Genomic DNA, 27,844 nt, shown 5'->3' with positions numbered 1-27,844 from the left:
TTTTCTTCATCATCGCAAGTTCATCAAAAGTCACATCCATACTTAAAATCATTTTTTTTCGTCTCTAGACACCAAAGACTGTATCCTTTGACTCTTGCACTTATCCCCAAGAATATTGCTTTCTTGGCTCTTGGATCCAACTTAGATTCTTTAACATGATAATAAGCCATAGTACCAAATATATGTAAAGAATCATAATCACTAGCAGGCTTTCTAGACCATACCTCATAGGGTGTTTTTCCCCCTATTGTAGATGATGGTAGACTATTGATGAAATGACACGCATATCTAACAACTTCAGCCCAAAACCTTTTGTCTAACCCAACATTAAACAACATACATCGAACTTTCTCCAACAAAGTCCGATTCATGCGCTTTGCCACCCCATTCTATTGTGGTGTATCTCGAACTATGAAGTGTCGAGCAATACCTTCATCCTGACATACCTTCATAAACGAATCACTCGTGTATTCACCACCATTATTTGATCTGAGCCGTTTAATCTTTCTGCTAGTTTGAGTTTCAACTAATTTTTTCCACTTAAGGAAAATATCACGCACTTCATTTTTATGTTTCATAGAATACATCCAAACTCTTCTGGAAAAATCATCAACAAAAGTGACAAAATAATGCATACCACCCAATGAAGCCGTTTTTGTGGGTCCCCATACATTTGTATGGATGTAGTCTAAAATAGCTTCAGTTTGGTAGATTGCAATGCCAAATTTCACTCTAGTCCGTTTCCCCATAATGCAATGCTCACAAAATTCAAGTCTACACATCTTTGCACCCTTTAACAAACCTGGCTTAGCTAATTATTGCAAAAAATTTTCTCCTACATGTGCTAATCGCATATGTCATAACCTGATTGTATTTGAACCTACATCTTTCTCAGAAACAACAACTGCTGAGCCAATAACTGTACTACCTTGTAAATAATATAAGTTATTTTTCCTTATTTCTTTTATCACCACTGGCGCACCTGATTTAATTTTTAAGGTTTCATCTTTCAAAGTGATAGTAAACCCTTTAGATTCTAAAGCACCCAATGAAATCAGATTATTCTTTAGACTTGGAACATATCTAACATAAGTCAAGGTCTTAATAGTTCCATCTTGACATTTCAACTATATTGATCCTATTCCAGTTGTTTTACAAGAATTATCATTTCCCAAAAAAACAACCCCACCATCTAATTCTTCAAAATTAAAAAACCATTCCATATTGGGATACTTGTGATAGGAACAATCAAAATCCAAAATCCACTCACCAAAATAATGTGACGAAGATGTTCCAACAAGAGAAAAATCTGACTCACTTCCATCATCATTGGGTATATTGGCATTAGAATGTGCTTTTCCTTTATTCTTCTGCTGTAATTTAGGGTAATTTTTCTTCTAATGCCCTCTCTCACGACAAAAGGCGCATTCATCTTTAGTAGGTCTCCCACGAGATTTACTCCTCCTATGAGATTTACTTTTCCTTCTAAGCATAAGACTCTGAGAACGTCCCCTTATTGTTAGTGCTTCTGCTATTTCCTTATGGAACCTCTGATCCTTCTTTCTGCATTTAGTACTAATCAATGCAATACAAACAACATCATAAGTAACTTTATCTTTCCCATACAATAAAGTGGTGGTCAAATGTTCATATTCATCAGGGAGAGAATTCAGTAACAATATGACTTTATCCTCATCTTTCACATTTTCATCCAAATTTAACAAATCGGCCAAAATTTTATTGAAAGCATTTATGTGGTCATTAATTGAAATACCTTGTTGATACTGGAAGCGAAACAATTTCTTTTTCAAATAGAGCTGCTTTTTCCAAACTCTTGATCATAAATGTATCTTCCAATGTTTTCCACAATTTCTTTGTAGATGTCTCCCTTATAACACAATATTTCTGATTTTTAGCAAGACACAGACGAATCGTACCATATGCCTGACGATTGATATTTTCCCAATCTCTGTCACCCATAACTATTGGTTTATTATCCAAAGCAATATCTAATTCTTGTTGATACAAGATGTCCATTACCTCACATTGCCACATACCAAAATTATTGGTACCATCAAATTTCTCCACCTCAAACCGAGCATTAGTTATCGTTTTTGATGATGATGTCAAAGCCGAAGGGGTTGGAGTTCGTGTGGACAGAGTTTCTTCTACTGCTGCACTAGTTTCTGCCATCTTCTATATATTTAATAGCAACCAACAAAGCAAAAGGCCTAGGATGAGTAGTACGTACCAATTGTGTCTACTCTGTTTTATTTTATGAAATTCCACTTTGACCAGGATGACATCCAAGGAGCGACTGAGCTGCATTGGTCTTGGAGCACTCGCTTAGACAAGGTCTTTCTTAGGCATCAAATGTGGAATCAAGGATCCTAACAAAGGAACACCCCCGTATCGACACTATTCAACTTAACTCTAATACCAATTGTTGTGTCGGGCACCCCACTTGAGCCAAACACTAATATTACAATTATTACTATTGAATATATAAGAAACTAAAGCAATGCAGAAACTAATAATAAAACAGTAAAAAGAACAAGACAAGAAATTAACGAGGTTCGGTATAGAATTACCTACGTCCTTTGGCACCGACGATCAATCCACTAGTTCTTGACAAAGTACAATTTTGAGGTGTGTTTTACAAATGAAGAGTTGAACTCTTTATATAATTTCAACTTCAAGTCCAAAAAAACACTTCTCTTAAATGTGGGACAAATAATACAAAAAATTCAAAATAATTTTTTATACTAATGTGAAACTATTCTACCAATGTAGGATAAAGAACAACAGTTGTATGGCATATGCAAAAGTTAGCTATTCAACTTACTTCATCAATAAATTTTTACAAAGCACTTATCACCAATAGCAGCTTTAAAATTTACGCTTTCCTTCTAAAAACATTTTCCTTTATGATAAAGGGCTTCCATTCCAAGTGTTTTCGCAATATTTTAACAAAATCTCAAAAACCATTTTAATGATTTTTATTATTTATTTATATATTTATTTTTTTACTTCTAGCAAAATCATGTGCATTTTTTTTTTTTTTAAGTTAGAAATAAGAAGACACCAAATTAGATATAGGCACACCAACTAAATTATCAAGCAAAAAGCAACTAACCAAGACTATAAAAAATACTTTTTTGCTTTTCTAAATTTATATGTCAAAAAATCATTAATTCTGTTTCTCATAGATATAAATTATGTAACCTTATTAAAGATATTATATGTGATCATTCTTTTATACATTACAAATTTCAAAATACTATTTTTCTCTTTAAAATTCATTTTATAAGATGTGATTATTAATGATGTACTTATAAACATTAATATATAGTTTTTAATTTTGTGTTCATTGGAAAGTATGTTTAATTTCATATGACTTATAGGTGCTTGCAAAATTCCAATTAGAAAATATAAAGTTTACAATATAAAATTTTCAAACTCCTAACTAGACCTGTAAATGAGTCAAACTTACTTGCGAATTACTCAAACTCGACTTGTCTTCTAGCTCAACTCGACTCAATTTTACTCGAATATTTTAACGAATCGAGTTCGATCTCAGTAATAATATTCAAGATAAGTTTCGAGCATAATCAAATTTTTTTTATTTTATTATTTTTATTATAGAATATATTTTATAAATATATTTAATATTATATGTACATTATATGTATTTATATGCATATTTAATATTAATGTGTATAATTGCATCCAACTCTAGTTTTATAAACTTATAGTTGAGTCGAATTTAAATTTAACAATTATGAAGTCAATCAAGTTCGAATATTTTATTATATCGACTTAACTCAATTCAAATACACTTGTACTCTTAACTATTCTACTAATGTATTTTATTAATAAATTTACTAGAATTTTTTTAATGATTTAACTGAAAAATAAGGAAGTAACCAAAAATAAAAAAAACCCGCGAGTAAGTAGTGGAATCTACTTCACATTTTCAAAAAAATAAAAGAAAAAGAACAAAAAAAAAAACTGAAGCGAACGGGCCAATGGACCATAGTCGTTGGCCGTCCGGCGGGAACAAAATGCATCTGGCGAAGTTCAAATTCCAGTTACAACAGCGGAAAAAATGAAGAACCCAAACTTCGTTTCACCATTCCGGCTGTCCTCTCTCCTCCGCCGCGAGAAAAACCCTAAGCTCGCCCTCCAGCTCTTCCTAAACCCTAACCCTACCCCTCACCCTAAACCCTTCCGCTACCCCCTCCCTTCCTACGACCTCATCATTTCCAAATTGGGCCGCGCCAAAATGTTCCAAGAAATGGAACAAATCCTGCACCAACTAAAGCAAGAGACTCGCTTCGCTCCCGAGGAAATCATCTTCTGCAATGTCATCAATTTCTACGGCCGTGCTCGCTTGCCCGATCGAGCTCTTCAAATGTTCGATCAAATTCCATCTTTTCGGTGCAAAATAACGGTGAAATCCGTGAACTCCCTTCTGAATGCGCTCTTGAGGTGTCGAGAATTTGAGAGAATGAGGGAAGTTCTTGTGGGCATTGATAAATTTGCGATTCCAGATACGTGTACGTATAATATATTGATTCACGCTTGTTGTGTGAGTGGATCCTTGGACGGTGCATGGAAAGTGTTTGATGAAATGCTGAGAAAGGGGGTTCCATCAAATGCTGTGACTTTTGGGACTTTGATTTCTGGGCTTTGCGCGGCATCGAAGTTAAAAGAAGCTTTTAGATTGAAGGAGGATATGGTTAGAATTTTTGAGGTGAAGCCCAATGCTTTTGTATATACTTCCTTGATTAAAGGGCTTTGTAAGATTAAGGAACTCAATTTGGCGATTAAGCTTAAGGAGGAGATGTTGGATCTTAAGATCGGATTGGATTCTGCTGTTTATTCAACTTTAATTGGTGGGCTTTTCAAGGTTGGGAGGAAGGAGGAGGTTCTTGCGGTTTTGAAGGAGATGAGAGGAAATGGCTGCAAACCTGATACTGTCACTTACAATGCAATGATTCATGGGTTTTGTACTGAGAAGGATTTCGAATCAGCTTGTCATGTGCTGAATGAAATGGTGGAGGGGGGACTAAATCCAGATATTATTAGTTATAATATAATTATTCGTGGCTACTGTAAGGCTGGAAAGTTGAAAGAAGCCAATGACTTATTTGAAGATTTGCCTAGACGAGGGTATGCTCCTGATGTGATCTCATATCGGATACTTTTTGACGGGTTTATTGATGGGATGCAGCTTGGGGAAGCGGCTTTTATTTTGGATGAGATGATTTTCAAGGGTCATTTTCCTCATTCTGGAAGTATCAATAAATTTGTTGATGGGCTATATCAAGCAGGAAATATGGATGTTTTATGGGGAGTTTTGAATAGTTTGGGAGATAAAAATACATGGAGGGTTTTAATCTGTAGTGTCTGTAAGAAAGATTGGTTGCCCGACTTGCTTGAGATTGTCGGTCATTAACGATGTTATTGATTGAAATTCTGTGAGTTTGACAAAATTACTTAATGTAAGTTTATGCACCATTTTAATTTGTTAATATCTTCTCATGTGGGTGTTAACATTCTTAAGCTATGTTGTGCCATCCTTTTGGTTGTCATGGATCAGTGAATTTTAGAGCGCTGCACTTTTTAGGATGCGCAGGGGATTGTTGGGTATTCACTCAGGTACATGATTGCAAGGAAACAAAGTAATTCTCATAATTTTATCCTTAGATGAGTTCTGAAAGTTTGTTAACGCTTTAACTCTTGGTGGAAATTATTGAATTGTTTTTATTTGAAAAACTGTGACAAGGAATCGAAATGAGGGAGCTATTTCTGCTTGCTTGTGCAGGTGAGGACTGCTCAGCTAGGGCGCTTCTGAGGATCTTTTTATCTTTTAGTGACTTCATTCTTTTTCTTTTTCTCCTCGGCCATCATTTCTCATTTAAGTCATTCTTATGGCACGCATCTTCTCACAAGTATTTTAATTTTATTTTTGTTTATTTTAATTTTTAAATTATTTTTTGTTTTCTCATTTGTTATTGAGTTTTTTCTTGCGGAGATTGTTGCAAATTCCTGAAAGTAGGCTGTTATACTTCCTAGAAACACTTACAATGCTTGATGAGATTCATGTCATGTCATCTCTCTTTTGGTGTGTGTGTGCTTTTCTGAGTGTTTTGCTACCTTTTGTAAAACTCTACATTCAAATCTTTAAACAGAATTTGATATGAGGGTTTTATTGGCATTCGGAGAATGAAATTTATTTAATTCCATGTGCTTTGATTTGTAGAGGATACCTAGCAGGTGAGTTTTTTTCACAATCTCAATAGTGATGAACTTAATGCAACTTCTCTTTGTTTGGATAAGCTTGCTTTGGTTTTATTGATTATTTGGTGTAGATTGTGGGGGGTCTTGTGATAATAAATCGAACATCAACATGTGATTGAAGCATCAAATTCTGAACTGATCTTGGTTTTGATCACATGATTTTGCTCATAATTCTAATTTCCATATATGCTTTTGATCATATTTTTGTGTTGGTCATAAGTACAACAGCATGGTTGCAAATTGTCTTGTACACCTCCAACCTCTTTCTTCATCCATAAATATCTCTTATCCCCTTTTATTTTGGATCTCTTGGAATTTCCAGAGATTAGAGAAGTCTTTGGAAGTGGGTGAGGGGGAATATTGCAAAAACTTACAGATGAAATAATAATGCAACTGACTAGAAAATAGTAAAAGAGAGGGGAAACTTGTTGAATTTGACAATCACATAAAGACTTGATAAAATCTTAACTTTTTTCCTGTTTGGGTTGCATGTTTGTATCCTTAATGTGCTTGATTTGGGCTTTCATTTCAGTTGGCACAGTTTAAAAGATTTTCTGTTACGAATTCATGGTTATTGTTTAAGGCATGTGATCTTAGGACAAACAATCCATAGGAAAAATCAGCCACAGAGATTGCATTTAGTCTCTTCAACTTCACAAACTAAACATGCTCTTTATAATAATTTTGCCTGTAGCCTTCTGCAATCAATCTCAGTGGTAAAGTCCTTCGATACATAACCAAAAATGTTAGTTAATGCTCTAAATCTGAAATGCAAAGTCTTCAATAAACACTTTTTATTTCTCTTGACGTTGCACTACTTTGGGGAGTACATGTAATTTCATTAAAGCAATTGTGCAATTCACTGTGGAGTTGCTCCCCAATCCCCTTGTTATTCAAATTTTAGTTGGGGCACTGGGGAACAAGCATACTTCATTGGAGAAGTTATTTATTTTGCTACTAAATCTAATTTCTTAAAACAAGTGTTTTATTTTGAAATGCCTATGCGAACAGTTGTTTAGTTTACCTTTATTGGGGCAATTCTTCAATTTACTATGGGGTCCAATAGTGCAAATTGAGATGTCAATACCTTGAAAAATAAGTGTGGATATTGGCAAATATGCTGTTCTAGGTATGTGTATGTCGGATTTCTAGGGAATAAATTAGGAAATTCTATTTTTTGAATAAAATTTGAAATTACTATTTCAGATTCTAGAAGTTTCAGTTTCCTATTTTCTAGCCTAGAGATCTGCTGATTTGATTTGCTGATTTTGTGGTGATTTGATTTGCTGATTTTGTGGCCTTCCTAATTTGGCAGTCTTCCTCTACTATTTATTTTGTAATCGTGTCTCTTGAAATTTAATAAGAATGGTTGTTCTTCTTCTAAAAAATCCTTCATGGTATCAGGGCCTCATGCTCTTTTTCTATTTTGTTCTTTCTTCTGATGATGTCATATAAGTCAGCGATGACTGGCGCACAAAGAAATCCTACCAGCTCTTCCTGTACTTCCAAATCCATTCCTCCCAATCCCACTATTCCTCCCAAGTCTATATCTGTTGATTACTATTTCCAGAATTCAGCCCTTTATCTCACGGTTACAAAACTCAATGGGCGTAAGAAACCATGGTGCAAGCATTGCAAAAAACCGTGGCATTCGAAGAAGATGTGTTGGAAGCTTCATGGTAAACCAACAAATTGGAGGCCAAAATCCAAACGTGATAGTCATGCCTACCAAACCGCCACTGCTGAAGAGATTCAGGAGCCTTCTACCAACTCGGATGCAGTCCCTTTTACCAAGGAGCAATTAGAGCACCTATACAAATTGTTTCAATCTCCAAAACTGTCCTTAACTCCATCTTGTTCTTTGGTACAGAAGGGTAACTCTCTTGCTACTGCATTTTTAGGTGTTTTTCCTAATTCTGTTCATTCTTGGATAATTGATTCAGGTGCAATGGATCATATGGCTGGTTGCTCCATATTGTTCCATGTGCGGGCAATAAAAAGGTCAAAATTGCAGATCTTCACTTCGGTAATTGCCGGGATAGGAACTATCAAACTCACTTCGTTGTTATCTCTCCATGATGTGCTCCACATTCCAAATTTGTCTTGCAATTTGTTGCCCATTAGTAAAATTACCTCTAATCATCAATGTCAAGCTATTTTCTACTCTTCTTATTGTGAGTTTCAGGAATTGACCACGGGGAGGATCATTGGTAGTGCTAAGGAAAAAGATGGACTTTATTATTTTGACGATGGACCTGACTCGAGTAGACAATGTCAAAGTACTCGCTTAAATTCTATTTTTGTTTTCAAAGATTATGATATCATGTTATGGCATTATAGATTAGGCCATCCTAGTTTTCAATATTTAAAATACTTTTTTCCCAATTTATTTCGGAATAAAAGTCCATCTTCTTTTCAATGTGAAGTTTGTCAGTTTGCTAAACATCATTGTGCATCCTTTTCCACCCAACCCTACAAACCAACTACACCATTTGCTGTGATTCATAGTTATATTTGGGGCCATGTAGAACATCTACATATTTTGGCAAAAAATGGTTTGTGACCTTTATTGATGATCACACGAGATTAAGTTGGGTTTATTTGATAAAGGAAAAATCTAAAGTGGAAACAATTTTCAAAATTTTTTACACCATGGTACAAACACAATTTCAAAAAAATATTTAAATATTGTGGAGTGATAATGGTCGAGAATATTTCAAAAACATTTTGGGCCAATTTTTTCTTGGAAAAGGAATTGTTCATCAAAAGCTCCTCACACTCTTCCGAACAACAATGGGAAGTTCAGAATCATCGAACTCAGGATCGGAACCAGACTTGGGTTTAGAATTAGAGGACTCAAAACTTGAAGATGAAATGGACTGAACATGTGGTAAAGGCACGGTGAGGACATTACCTGGAGGGTTTACGGATTTTGGACAGTGTAAAGGATTGGAAGACCCTTTCTTTTGAGTTGTCCTTTGTCACGAGTAGACAATGTCAAATGGTACCAACGTCGTGTCAAATGGGAAGTTTAGAATCATCGAACTCAGGATTGGAACCAGACTTGGGTTTAGAACTAGAGGACTCAGAACTTGAAGATGAAATGGACTGAACATGTGGTAAAGGCACAGTGAGGACATTACCTGGAGGGTTTACGGATTTTGGACAGTGTAAAGGATTGGAAGACGCTTTCTTTTGAGTTGTCCTTTGTCGCGAGTAGACAATGTCAAATGGTACCAACGTCGTGGTATATTTTTTTTTTGTTTTGTTTTTCCTTTGTTAGTCATTATAGGATCATGAACATCTTGAGATGGCACTGTAGGAAGACCTGTTTTTTTAGTATGTAAAAAACTTGACTCACTTTCTCCTGGTATAATAAAGCTTGAGTTTTCAGGTTGAATAATCAAATTTGGAGAAGGATCATTTTTCGAGTCTCCAGTTTGGAAAAAAATCATGAAACACAGCCAAATCTTTGTTTGCATCCAACATCCATTGTCCAATTATGTGTCATATGAAAATCTCTTACCTGTTTTTCGTGCTTTTTCCTCACAATTGTCTTGTATGGAGCTTCCTAATACTGTGCAGGATGCTCTAAAAGTTTCTGAGTGGAAGGAGGCTGTCTTCGAGGAGATGAAAGCTCTTGAAAAAAATGGCAAGTGGGAGTTAGTTGATCTACCAAGAGAAAGACAACTGTAGGGTGAAAATGGGTGTTTATAGTCAAGTATAAATCTGATGGTTCTCTAGAACGGTATAAAGCTCAATTTGTCGCCAAGGGATTCACTCAGACCTATGACATTGATTACTCAGAGACATTCGCCACAGTCGCAAAGCTAAACTTTGTAAGAGTTCTTTTCTCACTTGCAGCTAATTGTGACTGGCCTTTGCAACAGTTGTACTTAAAAAATGCATTTCTTAATGGAGACTTGGAGGAAGAACTGTACATGGATGCCCCTCCAGGATTTGGTGAAAAGTTTGGCACAAAGGTGTGTAAACTGAAGAAGTCCTTATATGGGTTAAAACAGTCACCAAGAGTCTGGTTTGAGAAATTCACTCAGTTTGTTAAAATTCAGGGGTATACTCAAGGGCAAGATGATCATACGATGTTTATAAGACGTTCACAGGATGGGAAGATAGTGATACTGATTGTGTATGTAGACGAGATAATTCTCACTGGAGATGACGTACTTAAGATGAACCGATTGAAGACTTCCCTCTCATCAACATTTGAGATCAAGGACTTAGGATCTTTGAGGTATTTCCTTGGAATGGAGGTTGCTTGGTCGAAGAAAGGGATTGTTCTCTCCCAACGGAAGTTTGTCCTTGACCTTCTTAAGGAGATTGGGATGAGCGGTTGTAGGCCAGAAGACACTCCAATAGATCCCAATCAGAAACTTGGAGATGACGAGGAAGGTGATCCACTGAATACAACTCAGTATCAAAAGTTGGTGGGAAAGTTAATTTACTTATCACATACATGGCCTGATATTTCTTTTGCTGTGAGTTTGGTAAGCTAGTTTATGCATTCAACCTATGAGAAACATCTTGAAGTAGTTTTTCGGATTCTCAGATACTTGAAAAGTACACCAGGCAAGGGTTTACTTTTCCCGAAGACCACACAGCAAAACATAGAGGCATACACCTGATGCATATTGGGCAGGCTCAGTTATTGACAGGAGATCCACGTCAGGATACTGTACTTATGTCTGGGGAAATATAGTCACATGGCGAAGCAAGAAACAGAATATGGTTGAAAGGAGCAGTGTTGAGGCAGAATATAGGGCTATGGCTAATGGAGTTTGTGAGATGCTATGGGTGAAGAGAATTCTTGAAGAGTTGCGGATGCCGGTGAACATGCCAATGAAGTTGTATTGTGACAACAAAGCTACCATAAGTATTGCTCAAAATCTAGTACAACATGATTGCACGAAGCATGTAGAGATTGAAAGACACTTCATAAAAGAGAAGATTGATATTGGAGTTGTTTGCATGCCTTTTGTTCCTACTACTCAACAAATAGTTGATTCTTCACCGAAGGACTTTTCAGACCTAGTTTTGAGCTCTTTGTAAGCAAGTTGGGCATGATAGATATGCCCCAACTTGAGGAGAGGGGGGGGGGGGGGTGTCGGATTTCTAGGGAGTAAATTAGGAAATTCTATTTTTTGAATGAAATCTTAAATTACTGTTTCAGATTCTAGTAGTTTCGGGTTCCTGTTTTCTAGCCTAGAGATCTGCTGATTTGATTTGTTGATTTTGTGGTGATTTGATTTGCTGATTTTGTTGCCTTCCTAATTTGGTGGTCTTTCTATACTATTTATTTTGTAATCGTGTCTCTTGAAATTCAATAAGAATGGTTATTCTTCTTCTAAAAAATCCTTCAGTGTATATATAATGTATTGGTTCATGCTCATTGTGTCTGTTGGTCATTAGAGTTTGGATGGTGCATGTGAAGTGATTAAAAGAGTGTGGAGAAGAATTGTGTTTTTAGCAAATGTGGTGAAATCAGAACTTTGATTTTCAGGCTTTGTATGAAAATGAAGTATAAAGATGCTTTTAGATTGACAGAGGATGTTGTTAGTTTTTTAGATGACGCCCAATGCCTTTTTATTTTGCTAATTAAAGGGCTTTGTCATGCCAGGGAGCAGAGTTGGGATTTTAAGCTTAATGAGGAGATGTTGGAGCATAAGCTTGGATTCGATTTGTGGTTCATTTGACCTTAAAGTTGGCTTTTTCAAGGTCGGGAGGACAAAAAGAGGTTCTACTTGTTTTGGAGGTGTTAGAGGTTATATATGTCTTTTAGTATTATTATTATTGAGTGTGTTAGTATGTTAATTAGTGAGAGTTAGTAAGGGTATTATTATCATTAGAATGTATTTAAATTTGTATTATAAATAGACGGAGAGACCTATCTTCAAGTTAGGTCATTCAATTTTAATCAAATCTTAAGATGGTATCAGAGCATGATCCTATCTAAACCCTATTTCCCTCAGCCGTCGCCAAGGAACACTATTCTTGTAGTTGTTCTTCCCTAATCTACCTCCATCCCATATTAAATCACAAAACCAACCATATACCCATAATTAGACCCCCTTGACGACCCACCTCAAAAAACCCCATCGCCGGAGGGCCCCCCACGTGCCCCCACGCGCCGGCCAAATGCCGGCTGGGTCGAGCCCACACGCCGGCGCGTGAGAGCAGTTTTGGCCACTTTTTTATTTTTTCTTTTTTCTTCTGCAATGCTTCGATTCCTTCTTTAGACTATCAAGCTGTTAGGCCAATTTTTTTTGCTAAAAAGTTCAACCTTTTTCGATCTTGCACTCACAATATTCCGTTCATTTCTATTCAGGGTTTGTAAAGGCTTTCTTGTGAGTTTTTTGGAGCCATGGCAGCGTTCGTATGTTTAGTTATGAGGCTGTGGCAGTGCTATATCCATCGGTGAGTTGTTCACCTTGTTTGTGGTTGAGTCGGTGCTTCACATGGATTGTGATTGTTCCGATTATTGATTGTTCTTCTTGTTTTTGGTGTGGTTGCTGTTTGTGAGTGTTGTGGCAGCGCTATATCCATTATGTTCATCTCTTCTGTCATCGTGTCGGTGCTTCACATAGTTTGTAATTATCCCAATTAGTTTTGATTGTTCTTCTTGTTTTTGGTGTGATTGCTGATTTGTGAGTGTTGGGATGGAATCTGTGAATCCCAAAAATTTGTTTCCTACATCATTGCCGCAAATAACGAGATAAAAGTAAATGGAAAGAACTATGTTCAATGGTTTAAAGCTGTTTGGATTTATTTTGTAGGATTAGGGAAATTTGACCATTTGCTCCAATCTGAATCTTCTGATGAGAAGAGAAATGACGTGCGGGTTCAAGAAGATGCTTGATTGTTTCCCAACTTTCCCTTTTATGGAATTCAATGGAGCCACAGATTGCACGAATGTATACGCATCTAGATACGTGCAAGGAGATTTGGGATTATATCAAATTTCTTTACTCTAGTAACATTACATGTATGTATCATTTATCCTAGGACTCCTTTCCGTTACAAGGAGATAGAAGCATTGCAGATTAATTTAGAGAGATGAAGTGTATTCATGAGGAGCTTAACTGCCGACGTTCGTGAGGTGCAGTAGCAGAGGGAGCAGATGACAGTTCTTCGTGTTCTAGCAAGCTTGAGACTTGAGTTTGAGGTAGTTCGGTCCAAGATACTCATTAGTGTTGAGCTGCTATCATTTGCTGATGTTTATTCTCGCGTCCTTCGTACTTCCCTTAGCATGCATTCTCTTGTTCTTGCATGTGGCTTTGAGAGGACAGCCTTTGCTACACACCAAACAACCAAAAAAGTTATTGAGGTGGTTCAAATAGTTGTAGTGGTAGAGATGGACGAGTTAGAGGTACTCCTCGCAAGTGCACTCATTGTGGACTGAATAATCATGGTATTGAACAATGTTGGGATCTTCATGGCAAACCTTCACGTGTTGCCAATGCAACCACCACTAAATTCATACCTTTGGGGGCAGCCAATGTAGCCACCACCGACTCCTCACCTTTGGGGTCGAGTGGGGGGCAACGTATTGTCTCTATGACTGAGGAAGAAGCAGTATCAAGCGTCACAACAAGCTTCTCTTCCCATTGCATCTTTTGCCCAATCTAGTAAGCACATAGTATGCCTATCATCTAGTACTTCTCGCCCTAGTCCTTGGGTCATAGACTCCGTTGTCACTGATTATATCACAGGTATACCTAGATTTTTCGCCACTTTTCAATATCTTGCAAATTTACCTTGTGTTACTCTTGCTGATGGATCTACTACTGTAGTCAAGGGAATTGAGACTGTAAATCCCACTTATTCTATTTCTCTCCCTTTGGTTTTATATATTCCCAAATTTCCTTTCAATCTTATGTTCGTTAGCAAAATTACTTAATCCATGAATTGTTTAGTGACATTTTTCCCTGATTCTGTGGTTATTTAGGATTTGAAGACGAGGAAGACGATTGGCGGAGGACATGAAGCTGGTGGACTCTATCACTTTGAGCCATTATCTCCTTCTACTGCCAGCACTACTGCTGCCACACCTTTCCAAATTCATTATCGCTTGGGTCGTCCTTCATTGGAAAAGTTAAAATGTCTTGTTCCTAGTTTGAAATCTGTGACTAGTCTTGATTGTGAGTCTTGTCAATTGGGATAGCACCATCATGTTTCTTTCGCTTCCCAGGTCAATAAACAGGCTGCAAGCTTTTATGTTAGTTCTTTCAGATGTACAAGGTCCTAGTAGAGTCGTGTCCAAGTTGGGTTTCCGATACTTTGTAACATTTGTGGATGATTATTTAAGAATGACTTGGTTATATTTAATAAAAGATTGTTCTGAGTTATTTCATGTATTTTGTGCCTTTTGTTATGAAATAAAGACTCAATTTGGTTTGCGAGTTCGAATTCTTCGAAGTGATAATGCTAAAGAGTTTTTCAATGCACAATTCACTACTTATATGACTCAGTTTGGTATTATTCATCAATCATCCTTTGCCCACACTCCTCAACAAAATGGGATTGTAGAACGGAAAAATATACATCTTCTTGAAATCACTCGCACTTTACTTTATCAAATGCATGTACCTAAAGTGTTTTGGAGTGATGCTGTACTTACTGCTTGTTATCTGATCAATAGAATGCCATCCTCTATTCTTAGTGGTAAAATTCCCTACTCCATTCTCTTTCCTAGTTCACCTTTATTTTCTCTTCCTTGTATATTTGGGTGCGTGTCCTTTGTTCATCAACTAACTCCTAGGGTGATAAGTTGGATCCTCGTGCTATCAAATGTGTCTTTCTAGGCTACTCATATACTCAAAAGGGATATTGTTGTTATAGTCCTTTGCTGCATCACTTCTTTGTTTCTGCCGATGTTATCTTCTTTGAGTCTACACCTTACTACACCCAGTCATTGAGCGCTTCTGAGCTCAATGAGCCTTTTCCTTTGCCTAATCTTTCTAGATTCTACATTGTTGTCCTTGCCCAACCAACCATCTGAGTCTACATGTAGTTCGAGTCCTTCATTGCCTTGATCATCCTAATTTGCAGGTGTATTCATGACAACGGCTCCAAGGAAGAGAGTCCCCTCTAGCGTCTACTACCATGCCTTTGGTTTTCTCTTTTGATGATCACACTTCTCATGATGTTGATCCTCCTATGGCTGTTTGGAAAGGTAAACACATATGTGCTCAACACCCTATTTCCAACTATGTTTCTCATAACTCCTTATCACCCTCCTATTATTGTTATTTCATTGCTCTATCATCTACTCTACCCTTCCTAAATCTATTTCGGAAGCCTCATCCCATTTAGGATTGAGGGATGCAATGGTTGACGAGATGAATGCTTTACATGACAATGGTACTTGGGACTTGGTATCTTTTCCTCTTGAAAAGCTTGTGGTTGGTTGTCATTGGGTTTACACTGTGAAAGTCAACCCTGATGGTTCTGTGGCTCATCTAAGGGCTTGTTTTGTTGCTAAGCGATACACTTAGGTGTATGGTCTAGATTATTCTTATACTTTTTCTATGGTTGCCAAACTTACATTGGTACGCCTGTTCATTTCCTTGACTACTACTTGTCACTGGCCTGTGCATTAGTTAGATGTAAAAAATGCCTTCTTGCATGGTGACCTTACGGAGGTGGTTTATATGGAGCAACCACTTGGGTTTGTTGCTCAGGGGGATTCAGGCGTAGTGTGTCGACTCAAGAAGACTTTATATGGTTTAAAACAGTCTCCCAGAGCATGGTTTGGTCCTTTTAGTGTTGTAGTACTTGAGTTTGATCTTCGCCAGTGTGCTATTGATCATTCCATATTTTATCGTCATACTTCATCGGGTAGGATCCTTCTTGTTATTTATGTGGATGATTATGATATTACAGGTGATGATGATAAAGGTATTCAGAGTCTGAAACTTTTTCCACAGACTAAGTTTCAGACTGAAGATTTGGGACCGTTGAAATGCTTCTTGTGTATAGAAATATCAAGATCTCGTATCAGAACTGTTGTGTCGCGAAGGAAGTACGTTCTTGATCTGTTAAATGAAACTGGAATGTTGGGATCTAAACCGGTTGATACACCCATGGATCCTAACGGCAAGTTAATGCCGGATATGGGTGATTTGCTACCTAATCGTGGACAATACTGAAGACTGGTTGGAAAGTTGAATTATCTCATAGTTACTCGGTTGGATATATCTTTTGCAACAAGTGTTGTGACTCAATTTCTAAATTCTCAGAGGATAAGTCATTGTGATGCAGTAATTCGTATCTTGAGATATCTCAAAGGTGGGACCTAGGAGAGGTCTTTTTTATTGTGATCAAGGTCACACTTATATCCATGGATATTTAGATGCAGATTGGGCTAGATTGCCTTCCGATCGGAGATCCACCACTGGGGACTGTATCTTGGTTAGTGGTAATTTGGTTTCTTGTAAAAGTAAGAAACAAACTATGGTGGCAAGGTCAAGTGCTGAATCAGAATATAGGTCTATGGCTCACAGTACCTGTGAACTTGTTTGGTTGAAGAACATGTTGAAAGAATTGAGTTTTTTGCATTCTTAGCCTGTGAAGTTGATGTGTGATAATCAAGTTGCTTTTCATATTGCCCCTAACCTGATTTTTCATGAAAGGACAAAACACATTGAAGTTGATTGCTACTTTGTTTGGGAGAAACTTGTACAAAAGCTCATTACAACCGTTTATGTGAAGTCGAACATGCAGCTTGCTGATTTGTTTACCAAAGCTTTGGGGGGTGCTTGTGTTAGATTCATTTGTAACAAGTTAGGAGCTTATGACATTTATGCTGCAGCTTGAGGGAGAGTGATAGAGGTTATATATGCCTTTTAGTATTATTATTATTGAGTGTGTTAGTATGTTAATCAGTGAGAGTTAGTAAGGGTATTATTGTCATTAGAATGTATTTAAATTTGTATTATAAATAGAGGAGAGACTTATCTTCAAGTTAGGTCATTCAGTTTTAATCAAATCTTAACAGGAGGAAATGAGAGAAAATGGGTGGCTTTGTACTAAGAAGGATTTTGAAGCAGGTTGTCACGCTGTGAATGACATTGTGGAGGGGCCAAAGCCACATGTTATTAATTATATTGTAATTGTTGGTGTCTATTAGAAGGCAGTAAAGTTGAGAGAAACCAATGAAATTTTTTGAAGATGTGCCTAATGTGATGTCTTACTGGATAATTTTTTATGGGATTATTTATGGGACACAGTTTGAGGAAGCAGCATTTATTTTGGACGAGATGATTTTTGAGGATGATGCTCCTCATGCAAGTGTCAATAAATTTGTTGATGGGATGTGTCGAGGGGGAAATGTGGATATGATGGAACTTTCATGACAGTTCGGCATAGAAAATGCTATTGTCATAGACTCATGGAGGATTTTTGTATCTACCATGCATAAGAAACATGAGTTATTAACTCTTGAGACTGTCGGTCGTCGATCATGCCATAGATTGAAGATCTGCAAGTTTGACAACACTAGTATATGTAATTTTATGTAAATTTTTTAAAATTGTAATATTTCTCATATTGGTGTTGATTATTAAGATTTGTTCTTGCATCATTTGGGTTGTCATGAACACGTGAATTTTAGAGCTCTTCCTTCTGGGCTGCACAGGGGTTTGTTGGGTATCAGTTCCGGTATATGGATCTATAGTGAATGAGTAATCACATTTTTTTCATGCTGTGATGAAGCTCTGAAAATCCTCTTAACAGTTCAACTCTAGCTGGAAATTGTTGAATAAGGTCTGCATGAAAAACTCTGATTTTGCCTAGAATGAAGGAGCTGATTTACTTGCTTATGCATGTGAGAAACACTCGTTGATAATTTCTCGTTCACTCTTATGGCTTGGGTCTCTTCATGTGCATGATTTAATGACTATTTGCCTGTAGATATCTTTTATTTGGTTGGGTTTTTGGTGTAATTGTTGCAAATTCCTGAAAGTTTGCTGTTATAAATAATCCTAGGCAACTCAATTCGTGATGAGACCTTATCTGATATTGTTATGTGCGCTGGTGTGTTTGATTTGCTGTTGTTTTGTTTTTATCATTTTGTAGCATTTTGTTCTAAATCTTCTCATATTTAGGTGAAATTCAATATGGGGCTTGATGAGATTATATCTGAGTGCTCTCTCTCTCTCTGTAAATGTGCCCACACACGCCATTTATGCTGAATGTTTTGTTTTAATCATTTTGTTGCATTTTTATTTTGCTTTATCATTTTTAGCATTTCTGTGTTCTGATATTTAGGTAAAATCTGAAACAGGGGTTTAATTGGCACTGAAGAATGAAGGTTGTTCGGCTGTAATGGATGCCTAACAGGTGACAACTACTGTGCACAATCTCAATGTACATGAATGCAATGCTATTTCTCTTTATTTTGATGAAGTTGTCTCAATTTAATTGATAATGCTGAAAACGTTGTAGGAGGAAGCAAATTTTTTTTTTTTTTCACTTACTTCATCTTTGGGAGCTTGAAATTCGAATCTTGCATTTGCATAAAATGCACTATAAAATTACTATGAGTTTTGTGCAAATCCATATAAACTCAAACTTAATACTTGAAATCCACGCTTCAATTGATATTTTTCAATTCTTTAAAACACAAAATATTTTCCACAACTGATCTCTAATATTAATACTTATTCCTATTGACATTCTTATGCTAAGATTTTAGAATGGGTATTTTTCTCTATTTTTTTTCTATAATGGGTTATAAAAATTTTACATTACTATTTACTTTATGATGATAAAAATACATTTAAAAAAAAATAAAAATAAATTATCAAAATATTTATTATAATCATTTTGTTCTCAAGAACAAACATTTTACAAGCAATTGCTTTGACATTTTTCCACAAGGGGAAAAAACAATGGTGGCTGTACACTGCACTTGAGCAATGCCCACACAAATGTCACCTTCCATCCTTATACAGATCCGTGCATATTCATACTTCAAAAATGTTTTTGCCACTTGGGTGCAGGATATGCATTGACCTGTTTGCCATCGGAAATGAAAGTGCTTTTTTCTTTTTCCAAGAGCCTAGGAAAGTGCATGCTTCCCTTCCAATCCCCTTTCCTCCATTCATCAAACTTCTTGAGTGGAACAAACAGTGATTTTACTGTGATCCACACTTACCACAGTGTTTTAGGTGTGCTCTGCTGTGAGTTCTGGTTACTGTCAACATTGGCTTGCAAAGAAATTGCCACTCTGCTCCAAGTCATACTCAAACATTAACAAAATGTTTGGTACATTCTAATGCAATTAATGGAATCAAATTTGTTATTTGATTTCATCAAACTTTTTCGTTCAACTTTTCATTTTATTTCCTTTTCTCCCTTATTCTATATTTCGCAAACCAAACATAGTTTAGGAGTCCATCGGAAAATAAGAAGGAGATTAATTTTTTATTGTATTTTTTTCTTTATATTAAATAATATTAGAAATGAAAAATCATTCTAATATGATTAAAAACTAAGAAAAAATCAAATTTTAAAATTGCGGACAATTAAATTTTTATTCATTCACTTAGCATATTTTTTTATTTATAAATTTTATTTTCTACTTTTCATAATAACAAAACATGAGAAAGTAAAGTTTTGTATTTTTCTTTCCTTTTCTCACTATTTTTTAAGTTTTAAACGGGTTGTAACATCCCGATTGGAACTTAGAAAAAATTAAAGGAAGTGAAAATTCAAAGGAATTTAGTTTTTTATGTTTGGTTATCAAAGAAAATAAAAATATATATATACAAAATCAGTAAACAAATATTTGATCTTACACATGATTTATATTTAATTTTTTCTTGATTTATAGTCATATTAGATTAAATTTTCATCTTTAATAGTATTTGATATGAAAAAAATATATTGAAAAATGAGTTTGCTTCTTATTTTATTTTCCTTTCTTTTTTTCCAAACAAAAATTCTTGATCCAAACCAACCATAATTGTCTTGAAAATTTGTAAGTAGTTGAAAGTAATTATAAATGTGTATTTATATCACTTTATTTTTCAAATTTTCAACATTAATCTCATATATATATATATATATATATATTTATTATTTTTTAAATTTCTATATAAGTATTAAAAAATTTTAAAAAACAAAGTAAACTATAAGGATTTTAGACGTTGGATTTGAATTTGAGTGGATTTGGACAGATTTGAATATAGTTTTATATTATGTCTTATCCAAATATAATACAACTCCAAATCCAATATCTATCCAAGTATAGATAAAGAATTTTAATTTGTTGCTATGAGGAAACTCAAACTGAAACTATTGATTTTCACAACTTAATAGACCCTGTTAAATTGTGAAAACAATTTTACAAAGAATTACTATAACGCCATTTTATTTTTCAATTTCCCAATTTTTCTGTAAAAAGATTAAAAAATATTTTAAAATTTTTGTTCATAAATTGATGAGCGAAAAATAAAATGCGATATTTAGTTCATCAAAAAACAAGAATAGAAAATAAAATCATTTTAGAGCCTAATAGACCCCAAAAAATTCTTGCTGACTAAAAAAATTTAAAACAGAAATATATATAAAAAAGAAAAATACATGCCACCCCTAAACCTAGCTGTATATTTCATCAAAATCAGCAAATTAACTTATGTTTGGATAAAATATAATATAAAATTATATAAAATTTTATTTAAATTTACTCAAATTTAAATTGAAGATTTGAAATTCATATTTTCAAATGTTGACTTAATTCAATTTTACGGCTGAAGAGCAAAAGGAGGGCGGCCAAGTTCACGCCTGCCTAACCCAATTTCCGCCCATGCATGCATATATATAATAATTCCTAACTGAAACAGTGATATAAATTGACTTCCTCCCTCATTCTTCATTCTCTCTTTCAAGCTCAGCCCCCTAATGATTTCTCCTTTGTCTCTGCATAGCACTATATAAGAATCTCAAGCCTCATTAAATTGATTCACAACACAATTCTTCTCTCTCTCTCTCTCTCTCTCTCTGAGCTCAAGTGTCTCATTGATTTTATATGGCTGGTTTTATAATAAGCAAAGCTTTGTTGTTCTTCTTTCTTGTACCAATGTGCCATTTACCATTTTTTGAAGCAAGAAAGCACTTGGGCATGGAGATGGGCAGCACAAGCACCCCTTCTTTGGAGAACAGTTTGGTCCCAAGTGGTGCACTTCCTATGGGCACCACTGCACCACCTTCTTCCCCTGCTGCTGATCGAAGTCGAGCAGTATCGGTCATCGACAAAGGGCTTTCTGGTCGCCGTCTTGCCTTGGAGTCGGTGCCGAGCCCCGGGGCTGGCCATAAGGTTGCTGTTTATGGAGGTGGCAATTAGAGCACCATACTGATCACATTCCTCTTTCTAAGAGGGCAGGGGATGGTTTAGGGAGTGGGTGATGGGTTAGAGCCTTTACCTTCCTCCTCACCTGTTACCCATATGTCGAGAGTAGTAGAAAAAATAAAGAGAAGCTGGACAACTCTTAGATAGGTGCATGCAGTATTAGTATGTACACACTTCGATTTTGTACCAAGAAGGACATGCCTATTGATCCATGTGTGTTGCTTTTATGTAGTGAAAATTTTCATATGGTTAGACTCTGAGAATTGGTCATTAGTCAATAATACAATGTTTGAATTTTTTTCACTTAAATTTTGTGCTCTCCACATCAATGCTTGTTATAGGTACATATATTTATGTACATTGTTAAACTTTAAAGCTAGGTCTACGTTCATGTGAGAGATGGGAGAGAATTTTCATTATGATTAATCAAGCATCGGCACATACAAATAAAGATCATAATCGCACTAGTGCTCAAAACCTAATTCCAACTACACAATCTCAAATTTTTTAATAGGAATAAAAAGGTGAATTTATTGGAGAATCAAAAAAGCGAAGAGGATAATTAGAAGAGGAGAATATAAGGACTAATGAGAGCAAGAGATTTTGTTACCCCCTGAAATGGAAACACAAATAAATATGCGTGCTCTTCTAGTGAAATATCTGATTTTAAGTTAATAAGAGAATGCTATTTTGATTATTAAAAAATATAACAATAATTCAATTTCTTAGGGCAAATAAATAGCAAATAGAACCATTCAACCTCAAAGCTTCCATTATTGCCTTTGTAATTGCTACCTAGCTACTCTTATCTTGGTTGCTATAGGATACAATACAATAACTTTAACAGCACAAGATAGATATGAAATTTATGATTGCTGGTGCTTATGCCTAGAGTGATGACTCGATTTTGATTGATGAGTTTAGGGTAAAATGATATAAGGCAAGATGAATTCCCTAAAGGTCAATTCTATGCAATGGACAAAAGTATGCTTAAACTTGTGATTTTCATGTTAGCATGGGTCAAGCATTTAGAATTAAATACCAGATATAGATGTCATGTCCTTTTGGAAGTGGATAAAGATTCTTAGTATAACAAGATAGTGTTTAGTGAGTGCGTATACTAAGATTTTCATTTTAAGCAATAACCACTTCCCAAACCTACAGTCATCACAACCCCCTAAACATAGGCATTAAGGATGGATTAAATGATTATGTGATTCCAAATGGAATCCATTTTTTCCATAGGTCCTACGAGGTTTGCTTTACTGATTATCCATTTCATTCCCTTTTCTAAGCCTCTGACACTTCTTAGTAAACAATTAAACCATGTGTGCCACATAGTTTTGCAAAATAAGTAGGTATTAAATATACATAAAAGATTATGCTTATTTATTCTGGTTTTACTCATTGAGGCATTTTTATGACTGTGTGACTTAAAATATGAATCCTTTTTCAAAAATTTATTTCTTTTGGCTCTTGAGGGTTTAATATGATTATTCTTTTCATATTCTACTTTGAGTGAGACTCTAGAATAATCATTTACTTCTTTCCCTAAGCAGATAATTTTTAATACCTTTTCAATTTTTTTCTTTTCAAGGATGACATGATATTCTTTTAATTTCTCTAATTGATTTTCCATCCTTTTAGTTTCATTTTTCAAAAGAATTTTCTTCTTAGATAACCTAACCAAAAATCTATACATTTTCATTAAAGCATTTTATAGTTTTTCATTACAGACCATGCTTTCATCATTGAATTCAACACATGATTCATCACAAAATTCAACACAATCATTATATGAATCATTGCATGTGTCATTAGCAGGTTTATCACAAGGAATATTAGATGATTCATCATAAGATATAGTACAACATCTAGCATACAAATCATCACATGCATCATTAACAGAATTATCATGATATTCAATAGATAATTCAACATTTGACATATCACGACATTTAATGTAAGAATCATCAATTGAGTTTGAGTTAGAATGATATGCCTCTTTTTTTGTTAATGCAATTTTCCTATCATTTACCACTCCCCGATCATCTAAACATGACACCTCTGGAGTGGTGGTCTCCTTTTCCTAGGTCTCTCCATTTCTCTTTTCCAGCTCAACCCAGATCTCCCTCGCATTTGTACATGCCATAATCTCACGCAAGATATTAGAATATAAAGCGCAATATAGTAAATCCATGACATGTGAACTCACATGTAATAACCTAATATTATTTTCATCCAAGGGCATACAAATTCTATTAACAATTACTCGTCAGGCCATCTAATCCATTGATTTTATAAAAATGCTCATTCTGATTTTCCAAATAGTGTAATCGATACCACAAAACAATGGAGGACCGGAAGGTGATCGTCCCTCTTCGAATGGGGATACACCAATGTGAGTCATCTCGATCTTTAGTAAAAACGATTAAGTCAATGCCACGAGACTCTGATACCAATTTTTGGAATTTGTGTATTCCTAAGAGGGGGGGGGGGGGTTGAATTGGGTTATTAAAATTTCTTTTAAATTCTTTTTATAAATTCTTTAGCTTCTTGTTGATTTGGCAATCACACAACCAATGCTTAATTCTTATTCAATCCGTAACCAAAAAACTTAATCAACCAATCAAATCAATCAACCACAAATAAGAAACCAATCAAACAATCACTCAATATTCAATCAAGATATACTATGCAATTCTTTTGGCAATTCTCAGCTTGGTTGTATGCAGCCCCGTGTATATATGAATTTTGATTCAAGCCTTGTAGTGAATGTATTACCTTTCTCAGTATAATAATCAATATAACATCCACACTCTTTCCAAAATTTAAATTTCAATTAAACTTTTAGTTAATAGGTTTTGGAGTTTTGACCAATCAACGTACTCCCTTATGGTTTCAGCAAATTTATTGATCAACCAACGTACTCCTTTTTGGTTTCCACAAGCCCAAAAACAAATTAAACTTTAGCTTATTTAATTTCCAAACTTCGTAGTTTATATGATCATGAAAATTAAAACATCCACGTAGTTTATATGTTTGCTGAAAATTAAAGAGAGTAAGGAAAGAGAGTGACACCACGATTTTTACGAGGTTCGGCTTATCCCCAGCCTACGTCCTCACCTTTGGCAAACCACCAAAGGATTCCACTAAATTAGTTCCTTTCCGGGTGGAACAACACCGTTACAAGAAATACCCCACGCTCAACACTCCTTCAATAGACTAGAGTAGTCACCTCTCCAAGCGATATCCCCTCGCTTGGTTCAACGATCGAAATACCTTGGACTCGTCACAATCTACAAGAGATACAACAAATAGATGTGTACAAAAAACACTCTCAAACAAGAGCAGGTTAGTACAAGTTTAGCACTATATACTTCAAATTCAAATATCAAAAGAGTATAGATTGAGGCTTAGAATTGATATCACCGATATCTCCTCAAGATGAAAGATTAGCACTCAGAATAAAGGTGATGAATAATCAGTACGTCTGAGATTCTCAGCAATTCAGATGAGCAAGAGTGAGAGTTAGAGAAAATTTAAAGAGCTTTGAGAGTTTTCAATTTCTTGGTAAGTTTGATCTTCTAAACATATGTATTTATAGGTTAAGAAAAGTGTTTTCGCATTGCCCAAGATTACTTGGAGTATTTCCCAAGTTTTCATAAAATTTGGGATGCAAGAAATTAAATTAGAAATTTAAAACTTTTAAAATTTCTAACTGTTAACAGTGTTCAGTCGTCTGGGCCTACGGGTTCAGTTGTATGAATAGTTCAAAAACTCCGAAGAATTTGAATTGATATAAGGTCAGCTGTTTGAAGATCCTATTCAGACGTCTGAGGCTATACTGTCTCTTCAAAATCTGTTCAGGAAATTCTTTGGCCGTCTGAATAAAATCTTCAGCCGTCTGAAGAAATTCTTGAGACGTCTGAAGTGAACTTTCAGTCACCTGGACAAACAAAAAACATGATTTTCAGATTTGTTTTCAAACACAACTTGCTCTCTTATTTTAATTACTTTATAAAACATTTTTCAGGGTTTTAAAAATAAGGTCTCTAAGTCCATTATACCCTTACTAAGCTTCAAAATATTTTCTCATGATATTTCATTTATAAAGTACTTACATTTCATGTCCTAAAGCCGTATATTCTAAGCTTGAAGTCCTTCATGTCATGTTCACTTTGTGTTTCCTTTGACTTTAGCTTGAATTAGCTTTAGTTTCATCATCCTTTGAACATTTCGGTGTTGCTTGAGCTTCTCTAGGATCTCTATGAACTATGAATATGTCTTTGAGGCCTTAGTGATCTTTAGAAAGTTCTTTCGAATCTTGGATTTTTGAAGTTCCTGAAATATCATCACTTGAATACAAACACGTAAACTTTTTCCTTTATTTGTTACCATCAAAACAAGATGTGAAAGTCTTAAGGTTTTCTCAATTTTTGCTCCTTATTTTTCATCATCAAAACAAGATGTGAAATCCTTGTTAGGCCAATAGGGTGAATTGGGTAATTAAAATTTTTTAGGTTGATTTCAGTTCAATTCCCTACCTAGGGTCTGCCTACGCACATACCAATATCCCAACATAATAATACTGAGCAGATATATAAAACAGATGCAGCAAACTCAATATTTCCCAACCATTAACCATATTTAAAACATGCACAACATTCATATAACAATTAAAATATAAACATACATGTGCATAAATTAAAGTGCAGAAATATAAAGAGTATAGGAAAAGAGAGAGCCGACACAAGATATGTTATCGGGGTTTGACCAATTCAGTATACATCCTCGCCTTTGGCTCGCAAGCATAAGGATTCCACTAATACTTACTTCATAGGTGGAGCGGCAGAGATTACAACACCTTACCAGGATGGTGCACCTAACTTTCCTAATCGGGTTAAAGTCAATCCGGGACTATTCACAGGGCTAGTCTCCATCTTCTGATTATATGTCGGGAATACAACAAACATGAAAATATTTGTACAAGTAGATGCTTCTAATACAAGAAAATGTGTACAACAATTAAAGCACAATGTCCTCACGTATGATATGAAATGAAGCTCAATGTGAGTGGATAATTTCTCAAAATATATTTGCAAAATTTGAAAATGATTTGTATGATAATTTCTTTAAAGATTCAATCCCTAATAAAAATTTTCTCCAAAAATTATTTTTCAAATGAAGTAAGGAGAACTTAAGGTTTTCAGTTTCAAACAATTTTTCACAAGCAAACAAATATATATATATATATATATATATATATATATATATATATATATATATATGATCTTTGATTTAACATTGGAGTAAACAATAAGTACTTCAAAGATCTTAACCCAAAGAAATATCTCCAAATGAAAATTTATGTAAAAGATAAAGCATAAGAGATCTTAAGGTTTAATGCTCAAAAAGTGTTTTGGTAGTATAGCGCAAATAAGTTTTTAAACACTTGCAATAAATGTGCAAGATTCATAAGTTATTCAAAGTAAGCTCCCAAAGATATTTATCACATGAAATATATGGGAGAGATCTTGGATTTACTCTCTAAAGTTGATGTGAAAAATGTATAAACAATTGAGAGTAAATAATTTATGAAATCAAGGATATGAAATATATGCCCTAAACAAATGCTCTCTTAGAAGATGATTTTGCAAAAGAATGATGAAGAGAGTAAGAGATTTTTGCTTGAAAGTGTAAAAATGGGAGAAAAAATTTGAGAGAAATTTTATGCTAATCTCACTTTTAATTTTGAGTAATGAGGGGGTATTTATAGGCTTTGGGAGAAAAATGATCATGAGGGACACAATGGGTATTTTGAAAAAGTTTAATTAAAGATTTAATCATGATTACCCCTAATTATAGCAGTAAAATTTAGCCAACTCGAGAGTTTCGGTCGACCGTGCCATAGGTTCGATCACTCGAACAAACACATGAGAAAAAGCAAGTTTTTCATGTTCGAGTGCTTGAATAAATATTCAGTTTGCTAATCAAGGCGATTTTCCAACTTGCTTGAGGTTTAGTCGCTTGGTCTCAAGTTTGGTTTACTGAACTTACACTTTTGATCGCCCGAGGGTATTTTGAGCGTAAATGTTCAGGCGCCCGAGTTGTTAGAAAAGTACTTAGTAGGAGTTTGATCGACCGAGGACACTAAGGTCATTTCGA

General features: G+C 35.1%; 1 protein-coding gene across 1 annotated transcript; it reads left to right on the top strand.

Moving 5' to 3' along the window:
• Positions 1-3,987: 3,987 nt before the first annotated feature.
• Positions 3,988-21,985, top strand: LOC131151209 (putative pentatricopeptide repeat-containing protein At1g53330). The gene is made up of 5 exons (XM_058102464.1): positions 3,988-5,507; positions 5,606-5,664; positions 12,650-12,738; positions 18,608-18,663; positions 21,432-21,985. The coding sequence occupies exon 1, from the start codon at positions 4,109-4,111 to the stop codon at positions 5,459-5,461; it is 1,353 nt and encodes a 450-aa protein (XP_057958447.1). The 5' UTR covers positions 3,988-4,108; the 3' UTR covers positions 5,462-5,507; positions 5,606-5,664; positions 12,650-12,738; positions 18,608-18,663; positions 21,432-21,985.
• Positions 21,986-27,844: the final 5,859 nt, after the last annotated feature.

The sequence above is a fragment of the Malania oleifera genome, chromosome 1 (assembly GCF_029873635.1).
Source record: "Malania oleifera isolate guangnan ecotype guangnan chromosome 1, ASM2987363v1, whole genome shotgun sequence".
NCBI classification, from domain to species: domain Eukaryota; kingdom Viridiplantae; phylum Streptophyta; class Magnoliopsida; order Santalales; family Ximeniaceae; genus Malania; species Malania oleifera.
Note: the sequence above shows the minus strand (reverse complement) of the source record. Positions and strands in the feature narration are given on the sequence as shown.

Bases quoted from the DNA above. Each gene is read 5' to 3' on its own strand.
- LOC131151209 (XM_058102464.1), top strand. From the start codon at position 4,109: ATGAAGAACCCAAACTTCGTTTCACCATTCCGGCTGTCCTCTCTCCTC.